Raw genomic sequence first — 20,769 nt, 5'->3', positions numbered from 1 at the left:
TAGAACCCCAAGGTTATGTCAACTTTCCATATCAGCTGTAGCACTTGCATGGTAAGTCAAACATAAAATTTGAATGGCTGTCAGATATACCTGTCACTCTCAGTATATTTTATGAGTGTAGAAAGTGATGTGAGGACATCATATGCTGCAGTTGATCCTGTGCATAGGCAAAGGCAGGATTCTGAAATCCTTTCCCCCCGACTGTCCTCCTCAATCAGTGAGGGCTTCTCAGCAAGAATTTCACACAGTTATCTTTGTCCTCAAAGACACAATGCCATGTCAACAGCACTGTAACTGAGGGGGGCCAGCTTTTGCAAGCTGCTGCCTGATAATGAGAAAAGGCCTCCACAGTGACCTTGGCGTCACATTCCACCATGTCGCAGTGGAACAGCCTTCTATTGTGTGTCATCAGTGCTGCCTTTCAGTGAATCTGAAGTATGTCACCTGTGGCAGACCTCCGTCTGGGTTGTCTCACACTTGTCGCCTGCTTAATCTCATGTACTCATGTTCTTTATTTAGACCAACGCCGAGTCTCTAAGAGCTGTTTGTGTTACGCCTAAGTTCATTCTGTGATAACTAAACACAATATGTTAGCGATACCTCACATCGTCTCCACTTAAGCCCTCTCGGTAATTGAAACCCATGCATGACATATTTCTCTAAAATATCTCTCCAGACACGTACTATCTTCTTTTGTATCTAGACCACAATAACTGCAATTGACATTTATTTTCCTGCATTATTGTAAGTCATGCACGATCTTGTTTTCTGTTACTGTACCAATAAGATGACCTAATAATCCCTATAGTATTCTTTCTAAATGCTAATATACATTTTATTAGATTTAAATCCGCTGATTAAAAAAATATTCAGGTGTTATCCTAAACAAAGCAGACACACTCCAATAACAGGAAAATATACACACCTGTTGAATGTAATACAATCCATATTAACAATTCCATAATAACTATTAACTTTATTTTATGTATTAACAAATCATAGGTGTTGCTGACACTATGAGAGAGACTGATGTTGGTGCTAATATGCCAGTGAGCCGTATAACTTTGTAATATTACAATATTTGTCTTCCTTCATACAGATAAAAGAAGTGGACATACAGAAATAACAGAAACAGCTTTAAATATAATGCAGATCAATTAAATGCCTTCATAAAGTACAAAAACTAAATTTTATTCAAGGTAGTGTGTGAAGAGGTCATAATAAATAAATCCATACAGTAAGTGCTAAAATGAAGAATGGGAAAGAGAACAATAACAGAATTAACTGGACTCATGTTGGAGCATTTTAGATCCCTATGGCACAAAGAAGGCCATCAGGAGTCACAGACTGTATATTTTCAGCTTCTATAGTGTTGTTTTTTTGATTGCTAATGATAAATATTTGAAAATTTTAAGGTGAAAGTCACAGTTTACCACTTTCACATTTTTATTTGCTACATTATATCAGTAAATCAAATCTTGCTTGGTTACAAAGGTTTAGCCAAAATATACCTCAAATTGAAACACTGCATATACACGATTATGTTTTTTTCAACTGAACTTGTCAGAATCCCCATATCCAGTACTGAGCCAGTTGGATTATTTAAGTCTAGTTCGTCTTCATTTGAGATTTTTAACATGTCGCACATCGATCCTGTAACAGAAGCACACTTCAGGGAGGATGACAAAAGAATTCCTGCCTGCATCTATTTAAAGATGTGGTCTCTCAGCTGCTTGAGGATGCCTTGGATTAAACGCGGCACTGTGTGGAGCTCCTAATAAGGCATCGTCAGGACTTCCCCTCGCTGATAAGAATTCGACCCACTGATTTCTATACTGTTCTCAACCACTCATTAATCCCCGCCCTTCAAGTACCCCCAACCCGGCACAGACACAAAAACATTCTTGGAGTTTGAAATGTTCCTCCATATTTGGCTGAGGGAGCTTCATTTATAAAGACAACACATGGTGAATCCCCCCCAATAGGTCGCCATTCTATCTCAAGGTAAGGCTGGAGAACAATGGCATACACATCATTGACTACTGTGCAACACTGAAGCATTACCTGTGTCTGTGTGTGCACTTGTCTCAGCAGTTTTCATTGTTTCCCCAGGACCAGAACACCTCCTACACTGCAGCGAGGGCAGTGATAAGGTAAGAGTGCCTGACAACTGATTTATGTCCGAGTTAAATCTGAAGAAGTACACAAATTAATAAAAACAATACCATCAACATGTTATATTAACAAAAAAGACATTGCTTCTTGCCTTCTGTTGAATACACAGCTGTATTCTTTATTGTGCAACCGTGTTTTCTGGTGTTGCTGTAGACAAAGTGAAAAATGGGTGATGCTGCCATGAAAGAGTTTGGGGTAGCGGCCCCATACCTGCGGAAGTCAGAAAAGGAGCGACTGGAGTCCCAGACTCGACCCTTTGACATGAAGAAAGAGTGTTTTGTCCCTGATCCTGAAGAAGAGTATGTGAAGGCATCCATTGTCAGTCGCGAGGGTGATAAAGTTACTGCTCAGACTGAGAAAGGAAAGGTCAGTACGCCTGCAGCCACAGCTCTCTGGATGCAACTACAATCCAACCTAAGATCCAGTGATGAAACAAGAGCACGCTGATCCTTTAATCACACATGGCAGAGTAACAATAGACAGCAAGAGACCAATAAATGCAAAGACAGGTTATGATCTTGTAATCCTCTATGAAGTGGAGTCAGCAGTGGTGTAGACAGTCTAACAGTTGCTCACCTGATACCTCTAAAGTAACTTTGATCATACTAAAGTGATAAAGCATTCAGCAGAGGTTACCACTAACAGCTAGTTTTTAATAATTTTAATGTAGCCTTGGTTTTTGTTGGCTCTAAAACACTGAAAAACAGACCCAAAGAGCTAAAATTTTAATATGTTGAAAAATGAAGGTTCCCAAAAAGGTTCAGCATGCCAAGGTCAGATTATGACCAAATGACAGCTTCATAGTACAGAATGTATTAAACAAATAAGAAATACTGAGAAATGAAAATACACTTTGGAAAGTAATTGTAATAATTGCTTAATACATTTACTGTGACCCAACCTCCTGCTCGTCCATCTGTTTGAGGTGATGCTTGGTGCCTTCATGCAATGTGTCATTTTCACTTAGTAGAGTATTCTCATGGTCGGATACACGTCACATCCGGTGAAGTGGCAAATCCGAAGGCGAGAATTCGTACTTCTGCACATATATGGGACTGGCCGCTCTGTGAAAACACACTCAGGCTGTATGCTTGTCTATTGAAATCAGCTGGTTTGGTTTTGTCTCTACCTTGCTTCTATCAGCCAGCTGATAGCTATCATTGCCTGGAACGATGAGATTTATACACCAAGCTGACCTGACATGGACCACTGTACGGTACTTTGACTTTATTGACGAGTGTCACCCCTTTGAAAAGTGACCAAATTACATGTATTTGTACTGAGTTCTGTGATATTTTCACTGACCAAGAAACAGCCACCACCAGGGTACATAAGCGCCAACAGGAACAAACATGGATAATTTTAGTGTCTACAAGCATTTTTGACCATTAAACTTTATTAAAAAACATTAGCTAAGATAAATTCAGTAGAATCTAATTGGTTCACTTATTGTTTTTCAAAGTTAGCTGAAAAGCTAAAGAGTGAGTGAAAAGGTTAGCTTCATTAATTAGCAGTTAGCTGATTAGCTGACCTGTGTCCACCACTGCTTGTCAGGCACGCTGTGAGGCTGCAACAAAAACATTTGAAGAAATGTTTCAAAGGACACTTAAAGCTTAGAGAAATGACCAATGTTTACCAAACCATCTCTCTTTTCAGACGGTTACTGTGAAAGAGTGTGATGTACACTCCCAGAATCCGCCTAAGTTTGATAAAATTGAAGACATGGCGATGTTCACCTTCCTCCATGAGCCTGCTGTGCTGTTTAACCTCAAAGAGCGTTATGCAGCGTGGATGATCTACGTGAGTTTAAACATTTATAGACACTTTGAGGAAAACTAAAGGCGAACCCTCAACTACACCCATAGACTCCTATTCATTTCCTGTTGTCTATAGTCATATCTCAGTGCCTAATATACAGTATTGTACCCTGATAGACCTACTCCGGGCTCTTCTGTGTCACCATTAACCCCTACAAGTGGCTCCCAGTCTACAACCAAGATGTGGTCATTGCCTACAGAGGAAAGAAGAGGAGTGAAGCTCCTCCTCACATCTTCTCCATCTCTGACAACGCCTACCAGTACATGCTAACTGGTATGGCAAATTTGAATTATTGAATCTTTATGGAAAAATGAAATGTAAGAAAGTCTGGTCATTTTAAGCAAGCCTGTATTCTCTTTTTGTCCAGATAGAGAAAATCAGTCAATTCTCATCACGTGAGTTTTGTTTGCAGAATTGTGTCCTTTGTTGTTTTGCAAGCTAATACTGATATTTTCCAGTTCACTTCACAAATCTAAAGTTCATCATTGTTTTATGTTAAAAATTAAGGCCACTGTTGCCTCATAGCTAGAAGGTTGTGGGTTCAAAACTGACCTTCAGCCTTTGAGTATGGAGTTTGCATGTTGTGGTTTTCTCCAGATGCTCCAATTTCTTTCCACAGTCCAAAAGAGTTACTCAAGTCAACAGTAATAACACTCCGTTACCTGTGTTTTTGCTGATGTACCCTTCTTGGCATGAGAGGCATGCTGCCCATTTCTACTGTATTTATTCAAACAATTCTCCTTGTGCCTTTAGTGGAGAATCTGGTGCTGGGAAAACCGTCAACACCAAGCGAGTCATCCAGTACTTTGCCAGCATAGCAGCTGGAGGTGGGAAGAAAGACACAGGCTCTGAAAAAAAGGTCATCAAACTGAATTTACACTAAACACCACCTGTAAAGACACTGCACCATTTTCTGAAGTGTTTCTAACTTTGAGCTATTGTACTCTGTGTTCTTTCAGGGCACCCTGGAGGATCAAATCATCCAGGCTAACCCAGCATTAGAAGCCTTTGGTAATGCCAAGACCATCAGGAACGACAACTCCTCCAGATTTGTAAGACTGTGTCTGTAACAAAATTGCAGTTTGTGTTCTTTTTTACTGAAATATAAGTACTAATGTCACTGGCTTTCAGGGAAAATTCATCCGGATTCACTTTGCTGCCAGTGGAAAGCTGGCTTCAGCTGATATTGAGACATGTAGGTGGTCTCTGTTCTTATAATTTCATTAAGTTCATTCTTGTCATGACTGTGATCACCTGGACTACATCATGAATTTATCTTTACAGATCTGTTGGAAAAGTCACGTGTCACTTTTCAGCTTAAGGCTGAGAGAGATTATCATATCTTCTATCAGATTCTGTCCCAAAGGAAACCAGAACTGCTGGGTAAATGACAATAACTGTACTTTAGATTTAGATGAGTGGAAATGAGCAGATTTAATGTTGTGTTTATTGTACTAAACTTCACTTCTAAACTGCTTTGCTTTTCAGAGATGCTGCTTATCACCAACAACCCCTATGACTACGCCTTTATTTCACAAGGCGAGACGACTGTAGCCTCCATTAACGATGCAGAAGAGCTGTTAGCAACTGATGTGAGTACAACACCCATTCATAATATGAAGTACATGATGAAATGTTGCATCATGCTGGTTTAGAGGATATCATAGTGTAAATTTAAAATTTTAAAAAGCCCCCCCAAAGTTCTGTTGAATATACAGTAATTCCCTGGTGTACTGTACAACCATCATAATGTGTAGTATAAGCCTCCTGGAACAGAACAGTATACTTCACTAATATCACTGGTCACCAGGTATGAGTGTGCTCGCTAGTCACCAGAGGAAAAACGATTTGAATAGATGACATCAGATGTCTGATCCTTGTGGCTCAGGAATCAAACACTGTTACACCCTCAAAATCTCTCCTGTCAATCTACTCTGTATCTCATTATAGAGTGTAATATGCAGTGACACATGAAATGATTATTGAAACAAAAGGTGGATGATGTTGATACTTTGCTGGTTTAATGCTATCACCCCTCTTGTCCATTAGGATGCCTTTGATGTCCTGGGCTTCACTCAGGATGAGAAAAATGGCATTTACAAGCTCACTGGTGCTATCATGCACCATGGCAACATGAAGTTCAAGAATAAGCAGCGGGAGGAACAGGCAGAAGCTGATGGCACTGAAGGTAAGACAGGCTCTCTCAAGCCATGAAACATGTCAAAATTCAGGCATTTCAAACTTCACTTTTTTATGTGCACAGATGCTGATAAAGTTGCTTATCTGATGGGCCTGAACTCTGCTGACCTCATCAAAGGTCTGTGCCACCCAAGAGTCAAAGTAGGAAATGAGTGGGTCACCAAGGGACAAAATGTTCAGCAGGTAAGGGTAATGTTGAAGAGTTTAATTTATTCTGAGATGTCACTTAAAGCAGAAAAGAAACACTTATAAGGGAATGATAAATGACTGTACCTTTTCCTGTGAACTGATTTTTTTTTTTTTTTTTTTAGGTATACTATGCTGTTGGTGCACTGTCTAAGGCCGTATATGAAAGGATGTTCTTGTGGATGGTATTAAGAATTAACCAATCACTGGACACCAAGCAGCCTCGACAGTACTTCATTGGTGTACTGGACATCGCTGGATTTGAGATCTTTGAAGTGAGCATCCACTTTGGACAGATGTTGTACTTTCACCCACATCAGGCTTCTTTCTTTCTTTCTTTCTTTTTTTTTTGGTAGCAGCACTTCTCAAAAACCTTTACAGAATTCAAGATGGTGAAAATGTTGATTGAGATTTCAATGGGGGAAAAAAGCAAAGCAAAAGCAAAACAAACTGGTAACACTTTACTTGAAGGTATCATCATAATAGTTGACATTTTTTGTGTTGTCTTGATTTTAATCAAAATGACATGACCAGAAGTTGACTTTGGCCTTTTTGGTTTTCGGTTGTATGCCAACTTGTCAACTTGTCATTACAAAAACCGAATGACACTTAATAACAGCAGTCATAAGTGTTTATGACATTGACATAATGTTTATGACACCATCATGACTGTGTCATGTAACAGTTATGACAGTGTCATGTCACTATTATGACTATACCTTCAAGTAAAGTGTTACCAACAAATTGTTAAACAAAACTTAGTGAAAATGTTGGAATTACCAACATTTATAGAAATGACATAAAATTCTCACCCTATAAAAACTAAAAGGGGGCTGAGGACAACAGGCTGTTTTACTAATTAAAAGGGAAATAAAGCTTCTCTTGGAATGCATACCATATAAAATACTTTATTATTAAGAGCACATCACCAGAAACCTGTTTCAGAACATTTGTGAAAAGCTCAGGCATGCACAAAAGTAGAACCATCCAGATCACAACAAAGTAAAAGCACAAGAACAATAAAATAACAGTTTGTTGTTGTTGTTGTTGTTGACAACCAAATTCAGAAACCTCTGTGAAAAACACTGACGTTGGCTTGAAGAACAAACATTTTCAGCTTTCCATGGAGGAAAGAGTAAATCTATTTTTAACAATACTTGGCAGAAGGATTGAATACCCTTTAAGTATAACTTTTTAAAATATTTGTTAGATTAGAAAAAGAATGGAAAACTCAACAAATGTCTTATCTTTACAGTTCAACACCTTTGAGCAGCTGTGCATCAACTTCACCAATGAAAAACTGCAACAGTTTTTCAACCATCACATGTTTGTGCTGGAGCAGGAAGAATACAAGAAAGAGGGTATTGAATGGACTTTCATAGATTTTGGTATGGACCTTCAGGCTTGCATTGACCTGATTGAAAAGGTGAGAATTTAAATATTAAAATATTTAGACAGAGATGAGTTATATTCAATATGTAACAGTGCATAAACACTGGTATCGTTGTTTTCTCAGCCCATGGGTATCATGTCCATCCTTGAAGAGGAGTGCATGTTCCCCAAGGCCACTGATACCACCTTTAAAGCAAAGCTCTATGACAACCACTTGGGAAAATCGGCCAACTTCCAAAAACCCAGGATTGTCAAAGGAAAACCAGAGGCCCATTTTGCCCTGATGCACTACGCTGGAACTGTTGACTATAACATCAACAACTGGCTGGTGAAGAACAAAGATCCTCTGAATGAGACTGTGGTTGCTCTGTACCAGAAGTCTAATCTCAAGCTTTTAGCAACCCTTTTTGCAAACTATGCAGGAGCTGATTCATGTATGTAGTGGTTTACAAGTTACTAATATCTTACTTAGATACGATAAAAGTACTGTGGATAGTCATATTATAGGTATATATATATATTTTTGTTCATTATGTTCTATGCTGCTGAAATCTGTTTAGCTCACGAGTCTGGTGGCAAGGGCAAAAGTGGTGGAGGAAAGAAGAAAGGTTCATCCTTCCAAACCGTTTCTGCTTTACACAGGGTAAGAAGATCAATTTTATCTTCCGTCTTTGGCATATGAGCTAATTAAAAGGTTTTCTTTTAAATTCATCTTGTAGTAAATGAAATACAATTCCAGCTTTTTTAATGACTAGTGAGTTAGATTCCATGTGTGAATTATGTGTTTCTTATTTTCCTCTATGAGAGGCTGGCTAATGAGGTTGTCAGCAGCATTCCTCTGAACGGCTTTAAAACTGTGCATACTGTATCTGTTAAAATCTTGTAGACTACACGATAAGCAGTGTAGTTTATCTTCCATATGAAATAGGGCGACCATACCTAAATACACTGGAAGTAATATTTGGGTCAGCGGCTAGTCATTTTTAAAATGCAGTGTGTGAATATACCAAAGGTTTTTGGAGTTACATTCCTGAGCAGGTTATAGATTCTAACATGTCACAGGTTTTGCTGTAACTCCAGTTTGATGTGGTTGGATAATGGATATTAATTGCTGGAAAGCTCCGACTACTCAGAGACTTGAAGGCTGAAGAAGCATTTCTGAAAATGTTGACAATTTTTTTTCTCAGTTTCAAACACAAAAATAATATTAGTTATTTTACTTATTAGTTATTTTAACATAAGGTATTGTGTATTTAACATAATTTGAAAGTTTTTTCATTGCAGTTTGATTCCACAAATTGTCCTTTATGTTAAATTATTATTTTTTATTGGACAAATAGCGATAGTGTTACATATGATTGGCAGTTAATTGTAATTAAATCTGTGCTGTATTTAGGAGAACCTGAACAAGCTGATGACCAACTTGAGATCTACTCACCCTCACTTTGTACGCTGCATCATCCCCAATGAGACCAAGACTCCTGGGGCCATGGAGAATCCTCTGGTGATGCACCAGCTACGCTGTAACGGTGTGTTGGAAGGTATCAGGATCTGCAGAAAGGGCTTCCCCAACAGGATCCTCTATGGAGATTTCAAACAGAGGTATTGCCTCATCTGAATTATTCAGTCACACGTTGCATACATTTAACACTACAAGGTAAATTGTCTCCCCCACCCCCACCCCTCCCAGATACCGCATCCTGAATCCTGCTGCCATCCCTGAGGGTCAGTTCATTGACAGCAGGAAGGGAGCTGAAAAACTGCTTGGCTCTCTGGATATTGATCATAATCAGTACAAGTTTGGACACACAAAGGTATAAGATAACATGAAACCATGTTACATATCCAATTTGCATATATTGTAGTAGTTACAGTAGTTTGCTGATTTCTACATTTGGTTCATGTCTGCTGAAGGTGTTCTTCAAGGCTGGTCTTCTTGGTCAACTTGAGGAAATGAGAGATGACCGTTTGTCACTCATCATCACTGGAATCCAAGCTAGATCAAGGGGTCTGTTGGCAAGGGTTGAATTCCAGAAGATTGTTGAAAGGAGGTGAGAGGAATAAGACACTTGAAAGGAACTAAAGTTAACTGATGGAGAATAACTAATGACAATAAATGTCTGGCTATTTATGACAGAGATGCATTGTTGGTGATCCAATGGAACATCCGTGCCTTCATGGGAGTCAAGAACTGGCCCTGGATGAAGCTGTACTTCAAGATCAAACCACTGTTGAGATCTGCTGAAGCAGAAAAAGAGATGGCCAACATGAAGGAAGAATTCCTGAAACTGAAAGAAGCTTTTGAAAAGTCTGAGGCTCGCAGGAAGGAACTAGAAGAGAAAATGGTTTCTCTTCTACAAGAGAAGAATGACTTACAACTCCAAGTCCAAGCTGTAAGTCAAATCTGTCCCAAACATTTTTAAGAAAACTGGTCCAATTCAAATACATTTCTTTGAATTTAATATAATTATTGTTTTTTTTAATCAGGAGCAAGATAATCTTGCAGATGCAGAGGAAAGATGTGAAGGGTTGATTAAAAACAAAATTCAGATGGAAGCAAAAGCTAAAGAACTATCAGAGAGATTGGAAGATGAAGAGGAACTCAATGCTGAGCTGACTGCTAAGAAAAGGAAGCTGGAGGATGAGTGTTCAGAGTTAAAGAAAGATATTGACGACTTGGAATTGACTCTGGCAAAAGTGGAAAAAGAGAAACATGCCACTGAGAACAAGGTTTGAAAACACCATGGCTATACTTTATTCAGTACATGCATGAACAAGATGAATGTTTGTAAATGTCTAATGTCTAATTGTAAATGTCACATAAACTGTGTAGGTGAAGAACCTGGTGGAGGAGATGACATCCCTGGATGAAATAATTGCCAAGCTGACTAAGGAAAAGAAAGCCTTACAGGAAGCTCATCAGCAAACACTGGATGACCTGCAGAGTGAAGAAGACAAAGTCAACACTCTGACCAAGGCCAAGGTTAAGCTGGAACAGCAAGTGGATGATGTAAGAACTGAGCACATGATGAAAGTGTTGTTGAAAATAGTGAAATGTCTGTAAGTGACTGAAATTCAGTGACTTTTTATCTGGTTGTGTTCCAGGAGTTTTAAACATGCTGTAGTTCAGCCTCTCCTCAAAAAGCCCACCTTGGATCCTAATATTCTTGCCAATTATAGGACCGTTTCAAAGTTGCCATTCTTAGCTAAAATCCTTGAGAAAATTGTCTATGATCAGTTTCAGTCTCATTTGGATTCTAATGGCATTTTTGAAAAATTCCAGTCTGGCTTCAAATCACTTCGTAGTACTGAAACAGCACTGTTGAAGGTTTTTAATGATCTCCTTTTAATTGTTGACTCTGGTTGCTCTGGGATTTTAGTTTTGCTGGATTTGACTGCAGCCTTTGACACAGTTGATCACTGTATTTTACTGTCCTGTCTGGAGTATTATGCAGGTTTTAAAGGCACAGCACTGGAGTGGTTTAGATCTTATCTTAGAGACCGTAGTTTCTCTGTGCACCTTGGGCCACACCAGTCCAGCTCAGCACCCTTAAATTATGGTGTTCCACAAGGCTCTGTTTTGGGTCCTGCTCTTTTTTCACTATATATGCTGCCACTTGGCACCATATTCAGAAAATACAACTTGGCCTTTCATTTTTATGCTGATGACCTACAAATCTATCTGCCACTTAAGCTCCCATCAAATTCTCTGACTATTTTGGTAAATTGTCTGCAGGAAGTGAAAACTTGGTTTGCTCAAAACTTTCTAATTTTCAATGAGAATAAAACTGAAATAGTTAGTTTTGGCCCTGCATGGTCATCTGGCTCATATGATGTGCTTGGTCCTTTGTCTTCCTGTGTGCATGATTCTGTCAGAAATTTGGGGGTTATTTTTGACAGCTCCTTCAAAATGGACAAGCAAATTAATTCTGTGGTAAAGGCCAGTTTCTACCAACTTAGAATTTTGAGAAAAGTGAAGGCTTACCTCCCAGCGTGTGATTTTGAGCGAGTTATTCATTTGCTTATAACATCTCATTTAGATTATTGTAACTCACTCTACTGTGGACTGGACCAGTTGTCTCTAAAGCGTCTGCAGCAGGTTCAGAACGCTGCTGCACGACTGCTCACGGGGATGAGGAAACGAGAGCACATCACCCCTGTGTTAGCCTCGCTCCATTGGCTCCCAGTCTCATTTAGGATTGATTTTAAGATCCTGCTGCTTGTGTTCAAGTGTTTAAATGGTTTGGCTGCCGAATACCTCTCTGAGCTTTTGACTCCTTATGTTCCGGTCAGATCAGTGAGGTCAGAAAGCCAGCTTTTATTAAATGTGCCCAGATCTCGATTAAAAACTCAAGGTGATCGGGCTTTTTCGGTGGCTGCGCCTAAACTCTGGAACAGTTTGCCTATGCACATCAGAGCTGCTCCATCTCTAGAGTCTTTTAAATCTGTTCTTAAGACTCATTTTTATGCTTTGGCTTTTAATACAATTTAAAAGCTGGAGGGGTCACTCGAACAAGAAAAGAAAATCCGTATGGATCTTGAAAGAGCAAAAAGGAAGCTGGAAGGAGACATGAAACTGACACTTGAAAGCCTGATGGACCTGGAGAACGACAAGCAGCAACTCGAGGAGCATTTGAAAAAGTAAGTTGGTTTTTCTTTGGACACAATGTCCATGTTACGTACAAGCTTTTGGTCTGAAACAAATCATTTCACTGCAGGAAAGACTTTGAACTCAATCAGCTCAATAGTAAGATAGAAGATGAGCAGGCAATGGCTCTTCAGCTTCAAAAGAAACTAAAGGAGCTTCAGGTAATGAGGTAGTCATGTGTAATTGTTCAAAGATGTTGACACATTCTGTGGTAATTAGTCACTGTGATTCTTCCCTTCAGGCTCGAATTGAGGAGCTGGAGGAAGAGCTGGAGGCTGAGCGAGCCGCCCGAGCCAGGGTGGAGAAGCAGAGAGCAGACCTGGCCAGAGAGCTGGAGGAGATCAGCGAGAGACTGGAGGAGGCTGGTGGAGCAACAGCAGCTCAGATCGAGATGAACAAGAAGAGGGAGGCTGAGTTCCAGAAACTGCGCAGAGACCTTGAAGAGGCCACTCTGCAGCATGAGGCCACCGCTGCTACACTCAGGAAGAAACAAGCTGACAGCGTGGCTGACCTGGGAGAGCAGATCGACAACCTCCAGAGAGTCAAGCAGAAACTGGAGAAGGAGAAGAGTGAGCTCAGACTGGAACTGGATGATGTTGTGTCCAATATGGAACATGTTGTGAAGATAAAGGTGAAATTGAACTCAGAAATGCTGTGTTGTATTTTTATTTTTCACTTTGACAAGTCATAGCTTTTTAGATACAATGGTGGTATTATATATTTTGGTTTTTGCTTTTAATTTCAGACAAACCTGGAGAAAACTTGCAGAACCTTTGAAGATCAAATGAACGAATACAAGACTAAATATGAAGAGGCTCAGCGCTCCATCAATGACTACAACATGCAAAAAGCAAAACTTCAAACTGAAAATGGTATGCAGTATGTCTTGTGTTGCAAGTCCTAAGCATCCTTTTCTTTCAAAATAAACATGCGTTTTAATGGCTTACTTCATTAGAATATAGTAAGCCATGAGTGAAGGACCAAATTAGAAATTTCCACATTTTAATACAATTTCCAAATATTAATATGATTAATAATAAGTAATAATAATGAATAATTTTGTCTTCCCTGAAAATTGCATATAAAGAAAATAACAGATCTTTTCAGATGATTCCTTGCAGGCTTTACAACTCGATTAATCCACAGATGTAACAGACAGTGGATAATAATCTATGAATAATGAAGTGAATAACATAATGTTCTTGAAATTATCACTCGGGGGAGGAGGAGTAACAGAAAGACAGAGGAGGGGAAGGAGAGGGACAGTAGTAGCCAGTAAGCCAATAACGAGCAGTATTTCTGGTATTTATACTTGTATTTACATTTTACAAATTGTTTTTTACTTCTACTTTTGATACTTTGTGTACTTCTTACCCTGTGTGCTGCTATATAATGCTGCTGGAACCTCAATTTCCCTGAGGGAGTCTTTCCAAGGGATTCATAAAGTTCTATCTAATGAAATCTAAAAACCATGATACAGGTCATTCCGAGTAATTCCATTTTAAAAATAAATAATACATGAGATATTTTGTTAGTCTTTCATCCTTAATGATCTGCATCAGAAATTACTTGAAATTTAGAAGCTTTTTACTATTTTTGTAGCATATTTTGTTTCATTATACTTAAGATTTTTGCACAGTATTGTGTATAATATGCAGTAACATGTATTCTGCTCTTTTGACCATTTGACAAATCTCAAAAATATGAAAAATCTGTGACGTATGGGAAAAGACTAACATTTTTTCTATATTTGTGATTACAAGGTTTTTGTGGAACTATGACACTTTCTGCTTTTGTAAAAACACTAGGCGAGCTCTTAAGGCAGGTGGAGGAGAAAGATTCCTTGGTATCCCAACTGACAAGAGGAAAAATGTCCTACACTCAACAGATTGACGACTTAAAAAGACAGTTGGAAGAGGAAACAAAGGTGAGATGTAAAATAAAACTCATTGCATTCCAAGAAATTTCAAATAGTATGTATGCAATTTATTTATTTTTTATTTTTTTTTGCTGTATTACTTTATCATATCATATTATTCTGACAGGCAAAGACTGCACTGGCTCACGCAGTGCAGTCTGCTCGCCATGACTGTGACCTGCTCAGGGAGCAGTATGAGGAGGAGCAGGAGGCCAAATCTGAACTGCAGCGCGGCATGTCCAAAGCCAATGCTGAGGTGGCTCAATGGAGAACCAAGTACGAAACCGATGCCATCCAGAGGACTGAGGAACTCGAAGAGGCCAAGTAAGAGCGCTTAAGATCCATGTTCATTATTCAAACTGTCACCCCAAAAGAGTCGTCTTTTTACGTCTAACAGATCAGCTTTTTGTTTGTGTTATGTTCCTGATAAAATGTAAGACGAACAAAAAGTTTGTCTGTTAGATGACTGAGCATCCAGTCATAATTAACTGCAACGTATTGATCCAAATAGCAGGAAATTATGTGAATGATTTGTTTCTAAAGGAAAAAGCTGGCTCAGCGTCTGCAGGACGCTGAGGAGGCCGTTGAAGCAGTGAATGCTAAATGTTCCTCTCTGGAGAAGACCAAACACAGGCTGCAGAATGAGATTGAAGATCTCATGGTGGATGTGGAGAGGTCTAATGCTGCTGCTGCTGCTCTGGACAAGAAACAAAGGAACTTTGACAAGGTATAGTTATAAAACGTAACACTGCACTACACTATCCACCTGTAGGTACTGACTGTGTTCTAGAGGGAAAATAAACTCTATTGTCACCTCTGCATCACCATCTGTACAGACCTAAATATGTGCTACATGGAGTGATGAAGCCAAAACCTTGACAACAAACATTAGCTGCTGCACTCTAGATGGCAGCTCGAGAGTGGTTAGTGTGTGTAAGAAGACAGTATGTAGTTTGACTCAGTTGTTGTCAGCCATGGAGTACATGTGTGAGTGTGTGTGTATGTATGTCCTATGGCCAGCTTCTTTTCATTGTAGCTTCTTCGCATTGTAGGTCCTGTCAGAGTGGAAGCAAAAGTATGAAGAGTCTCAGTGTGAGCTGGAGGGCTCACAAAAGGAAGCCAGGGGTCTGAGCACTGAGCTCTTCAAGCTGAAGAACTCCTATGAAGAATCCCTGGACCAACTGGAGACCATGAAAAGAGAGAACAAGAACTTGCAGGGTAAGATGTGCTGTAGGTTTTTGTGGACAGAGTTTTCCATATGCCTCCTGAAAAATGCATTTTGTAAAGTCATCTAAACACAGCGTCTTTATATTGTATTAACAGAGGAGATTTCTGACCTCACTGAGCAACTTAGCGAAAGTGGAAAGAGCATCCATGAACTGGAGAAATTACGCAAACAACTGGAACAAGAGAAGAGCGAGATCCAGTCCGCTCTCGAGGAAGCTGAGGTAGGAGAGTCCTTCAAATAATAGCATATTTTAGAGTAATATGCTGGTGTCTTCAGTTAAGTTGAATCCTCCTATCTTTCAGGCATCCCTAGAACATGAGGAGGGTAAAATTCTGAGAGCCCAGCTGGAGTTCAATCAAGTTAAAGCTGAAATAGAACGCAAACTAACTGAGAAAGACGAGGAGATGGAGCAGTGCAAGAGGAACCTGCAGAGGAATATCGAAACCCTGCAGAGCTCTCTTGAAGCGGAGTGTCGCAGCAGGAATGAGGCGCTCCGTTTGAAGAAGAAGATGGAGGGAGACCTCAATGAGATGGAGATCCAACTCAGCCAGGCCAACAGACAGGCAGCTGAGGCCCAGAAACAACTTAAATCTGTCCACATACATCTCAAGGTAAAGTAGAAAGACAGTGGCTCTAATTAAATACTGCATTTTCAGACTTACTGGAAACAAGAATGTGGTTGTGTCATTTTGTTCAGGATTGCCAAATTCAGCTTGATGACTCTGTTCGAGCCAATGATGATCTTAAAGAGAACATTGCCATTGTTGAGAGACGCAACAACCTGCTTCAGGCTGAACTGGAGGAACTGAGGGCTGCTCTCGAACAAAGTGACAGAAGTCGCAAACTTGCTGAGCAAGAACTGATGGATGTCTCTGAGAGAGTGCAGCTACTGCACTCTCAGGTGAGACTCAGTGACGTAATGTTACTTCAATAACAAGCCATTGTGACCATAACTAGACCTTAATTGTAGATATAGCCAGTAACAACAAGAAAAAAAAAAAAAAACACTTTTCTCATCTGCTACATTTTTGAAAATATTTAGAACACCAGTCTGATCAACCAGAAGAAAAAACTTGAGAGTGATGCCTCCCAGCTTCAAACTGAAGTGGAGGAAGCAGTGCAGGAGTGCAGGAATGCTGAAGAAAAGGCCAAGAAGGCCATCACGGATGCTGCCATGATGGCAGAGGAGCTGAAGAAAGAGCAGGACACCAGTGCTCACCTGGAGAGAATGAAGAAGAACATGGAGCAAACCATCAAAGACCTGCAGCACCGTCTGGATGAAGCTGAACAGATCGCCATGAAGGGGGGCAAGAAGCAGGTCCAGAAGCTTGAGGCCAGGGTAAGAGAAACTGCAATGTATAAATATCATTTAGTCACATGAACCTTACAATTGCTATGATTTTTGTATTGGGATATATATTTTATAGAAACACACCATATGCACAAACACACACTTATATGCTGCTACTAGTAACTTCACCATTTGTTCCCCCCCCAATCAATGTATGTTTTCAGGTGAAGGAACTTGAGAATGAGGTGGAGTCTGAACAAAAGAAATGTAGCGAAGCAGTGAAGGGAATCCGTAAATACGAGAGACGTATCAAGGAGCTCACGTACCAGGTAACAGACTGAACACATCATTTCCTCAACATTTCCTGCTCATTTATACATTCTGAAATCTTTGCATTTCTGCGAAGATTCTCTATATCCCATACTTACAATTAAAGTTACTGCACTACATAGTTGTAATTCTCTTTCACATTCTCTTATTTTTTCTTAGACTGAGGAAGACCGTAAGAATATTGCTCGTCTTCAGGATCTCGTAGACAAACTACAGCTGAAAGTCAAATCCTACAAGAGAGCTGCTGAAGAGGCTGTAAGTGGAGCTAAAATAGTTTATTTATGGTGCATTCATGAAATTAGTTCATTCATGATTATGTACTTTTAGAGAAAAACCGAACAAAAAAAGAATAACTAAGAAATTAAGTGTGCAGATTTGTACAACATATTGTACTTTCATGAAAACAGACAGGGGAATGTCTCATCTTTCAAAGTGACTGTGGCCTGTGTTTTTTGTGAATCCTGCAGGAAGAGCAGGCCAATACTCATCTGAGCAAGTTCCGTAAAATACAGCATGAGCTGGATGAGGCTGAAGAGCGGGCTGACATCGCCGAATCTCAGGTCAACAAGCTGCGTGCCAAGAGTCGTGATGTGGGCTCAAAGGTAATCAGTTCCTTTTGATTTGTAGACATTTACTACATAAACCCAAGAACTTTTCCCTCTGTTTTACTCAGTGTGTAAAATGTAGAATTACACAAGTGGCTCATTAACTGGACATAAAGAATAGAGAGTGTTTCTGTGATTCACTTTGATTTTACATACTGGAATTTTATGGTTTGGTTAGTAGGAAACTGTAGCACACAGAAAGCTCCATTTTAAAATATAAAATAACTTTTTTTGGCTGCTCCTCTTATGTGTCACCACAACAGGCCATTTGTCTCCATCCTCTCCATGTTCTCTGTGTCTTCCTCTGTTACACTGTCCACTTAATGCCCTTCCTCAGCACATCCATAAAGCTCCTCTTTGGCCTTCATCCTCCCCTCCTCCCTGATAGCTTTATGTTCAGCATCCTTCTCCCTATATACCCCATGTCCTACTCTGCATATGCCTGAACAATCTCAATCTCACTTCTCTGACTTTATCTCCAAATGGTTGTATGTGCACTGTCATTCTGCTCATTTTTATTCCTGACCATCCTCATCATTCCCAAGGAAAATTGCAAATCCATTCTTTCCCAGGCAGAGGCAGTACCCATTTACAGCTGGGTGGAGGGGGACACAGCAGAAGTGTTTTGTCAAAGGTCCCCAGTCTATATGCCCAACTTCCACTGATCTGATCTGATCCTTGGTTTAGTCATTGCTCTCTTACTCTACTTCATTTATAAAGTCATGTAGCTACACTGCCCCTGCCACCACTTTATGAAGTCCAATCTGTTTTAAGTTACATCCCCTGAATTGGATATAGTCCACCTGTGTGCACGTCCCTCCAGTCTTGTACATCACCCTGTGCTTCTCCTTCTGCTTAAAATAAATAGCCACCACAGCCAGTTGTATTGTTTTTGCAACATGCATCACGAGCTGCTTTTCCGCATTCTTCTAAACCAAATCTACCCATCACCTCCTACTTAACACAGTCCACTACATCAACATGTCAGTTGTATTACACTACTTCTTTCTTGGGTACACTCTCCAGAAACCTCATATAACTCACTCCAGAAGTATTTCTGGATTTGATGAATTCTCTATACCCGAACAGCAGGGCATATGTGCTGATGACATTCAACATCATCCCTTCAATTGAAATCTTTACCCTCAGTTGAATGTCAGACACCCTCTTCATCTCCAAAATACTATATAGTCTTCCTTCAGGATTACCCCTGCACCAACTGACCTCCCATCAATATAACTGTAGAACAATTTTAATCCACCTCTGATGCTCTTGACTTTACCCTGCCCTTACTCCCCTTCCACTTGGGTTGTTTTACATCCGGTACGTCTCTCTTTCTCCATCATATTTGCCAGATCTGTCCTTTCACTAGTCACAGACCCAAATTCAATGTTCTGACTCCATATTTCTATCCTTCCCTCTGTACTTTTCCTCTTTTACCCAACAGTAGTATAGTTTCTGTTGGTAACCTGTTGTCCATTGCCAAGCAGTTGTTGGCACCCTCAAATGATCCAGTATGGAAATCTAGTTTGTGAGCTGCATTTTTGATTTGACACAGATGCCCCTCCTGATGCAACTGCCTTCATTTATCCTTATTTGGTACCAGCACTGAGAGTGCATAGGCTTGGACACACTCCAGTGTCTGAATTCCATTAGTACTTAAACAAAATGAAAATACTCTTAATTACAATATGTTCTAAAGCCATGAAATTATTTGATACTTGAAGTATAATAGCAATGTTCATCTATAAGCACTCAGTGCTACATTATTAGATTAATATGGTTAGGCAGAATTTTGACATCAAATTCTGGGCTTTTTAAATCTTTAGTGTCCACACCATCATCTGATACCCTCAGTCATAATAGTTTACCTTGTATTGAGTTGAATCTCAGAGCATTAACTTGCTGCTAGATTCAAAACAAAACCTGACTTGGGTTACTAAATTTCTAAACACTTACTGTATTTGTGAATCTTTTCTCACTAATGAACATCTCTCTGTTTTTCTGTCATCTTTTCATTTGTGTCCCACAGAAAGGGCTCGTTGAGGAGTGAAACTGACAGATGGCCATCTAAGACATTTGGAAGCTGCTGTGGTCAAGCCATCGCTGTCTCCAATGTAGTTCTGTAGAATAAACCAAAGGTGCACTGAAGTGAATGTGCAGAGTCCTCATTTACTTATTTCAAACAACTGCACACATCAAGCTGGTGTCCTGTTCACCACGGTGTACCCACCTCTCATCCACTGACCACTGGGATAGACTCCAGTAACCCTGTGACTCTTAAATGGAATAAGCGAGAATATAAAATGAATGAACAAAAAGTAGTTACTCACTCTAACTGTAGTTACTCTTTCAAAAAAGAAGTAGCTCTTTCAGTTAGTTACAGTGAAAAACTAGAGCCCGTGCTTGTGGAGCGCAAACCTCCACCAATACTAGTTTGCAATTCCACAAAATTTTACCTTGGAAAAAAATTTCAAGGTCAAAGTCCTGTTAGAAGTGGCTTTTCAGAAGATAAAATACAATAAAAATATAGCTCAAAAAGCTTCTCAATGTTAAAATCAAATATCCACTAAATCTGCAATATTGATCAGATGCAGATCAAACTTAGTCTATTCATTGAGAGTGCCAGTTTGCACCTCACTATCACAAATGAGAGTGAATAAGGCACTTTTGATTGAGATATAATGCAAAATGTACACCAAATGGGCTTTTCAATGTTAAATTCAATGTCCACAAAATACACAATCCAGATCAGAAATGGCTCAAACTTTGTCAGGTGATAGTGAGTGCCAGTCTGCACCTCACTTTCAAATATGGGAGTGATTGGGACACATTTGATTAAGAAATAATAATACAATATCATGCTTTTGGAGGGCGGTATGCATTTTCAGAGGCCTGACGTCCATGCCCAGTCGCCCAAAATGACCGATATTTGCCCAAGTTAGACGAGAGATGAGAAAATTATCTGTAATATCCATA

General features: G+C 39.7%; 1 protein-coding gene and 1 long non-coding RNA gene across 3 annotated transcripts; one reads left to right on the top strand and one right to left on the bottom strand.

The window, feature by feature from the left end:
- Positions 1-1,893: 1,893 nt before the first annotated feature.
- LOC117521775 (myosin-7) lies at positions 1,894-19,941 on the top strand. Of its 2 annotated transcripts, XM_034183116.1 has the most exons (39): positions 1,894-2,004; positions 2,113-2,153; positions 2,329-2,541; positions 3,832-3,975; positions 4,110-4,266; positions 4,361-4,388; positions 4,747-4,852; positions 4,953-5,045; positions 5,125-5,188; positions 5,278-5,376; positions 5,482-5,585; positions 6,043-6,181; positions 6,257-6,375; positions 6,504-6,653; positions 7,634-7,804; positions 7,895-8,204; positions 8,331-8,413; positions 9,167-9,372; positions 9,461-9,584; positions 9,685-9,821; positions 9,908-10,163; positions 10,258-10,500; positions 10,604-10,780; positions 12,266-12,411; positions 12,489-12,579; positions 12,660-13,049; positions 13,164-13,290; positions 14,227-14,345; positions 14,464-14,660; positions 14,880-15,063; positions 15,389-15,554; positions 15,660-15,784; positions 15,867-16,175; positions 16,262-16,465; positions 16,607-16,903; positions 17,080-17,184; positions 17,345-17,440; positions 17,653-17,787; positions 19,823-19,941. In XM_034183116.1, exons 3-39 carry the CDS (start codon positions 2,341-2,343, stop codon positions 19,841-19,843), a joined length of 5,823 nt encoding a protein of 1,940 aa, XP_034039007.1. In that variant the 5' UTR covers positions 1,894-2,004; positions 2,113-2,153; positions 2,329-2,340; the 3' UTR covers positions 19,844-19,941. The 2 variants fall into 2 exon arrangements, with proteins under 2 accessions (XP_034039007.1, XP_034039008.1); XM_034183117.1 differs by having other exon boundaries at positions 1,905-2,153.
- Positions 11,187-18,069, bottom strand: LOC117521780. Its single transcript, XR_004564056.1, has 3 exons — positions 17,830-18,069; positions 14,732-14,738; positions 11,187-11,200 (listed from the first exon to the last, which is right to left on the bottom strand). It is a non-coding gene; the product is annotated as an uncharacterized LOC117521780 (long non-coding RNA).
- Positions 19,942-20,769: the final 828 nt, after the last annotated feature.

This window comes from Thalassophryne amazonica, chromosome 12, assembly GCF_902500255.1.
Source record: "Thalassophryne amazonica chromosome 12, fThaAma1.1, whole genome shotgun sequence".
NCBI lineage: Eukaryota > Metazoa > Chordata > Actinopteri > Batrachoidiformes > Batrachoididae > Thalassophryne > Thalassophryne amazonica.
This window is presented reverse-complemented; position numbering and strand designations above follow the sequence as displayed.

Bases quoted from the DNA above. Each gene is read 5' to 3' on its own strand.
- LOC117521775 (XM_034183116.1), top strand. From the start codon at position 2,341: ATGGGTGATGCTGCCATGAAAGAGTTTGGGGTAGCGGCCCCATACCTG. The intron at 10,781-12,265 runs GTAAGAACTGAG...ACAATTTAAAAG, and splicing joins TGGAACAGCAAGTGGATGAT to CTGGAGGGGTCACTCGAACA. The intron at 14,661-14,879 runs GTAAGAGCGCTT...TTGTTTCTAAAG, and splicing joins GAGGAACTCGAAGAGGCCAA to GAAAAAGCTGGCTCAGCGTC.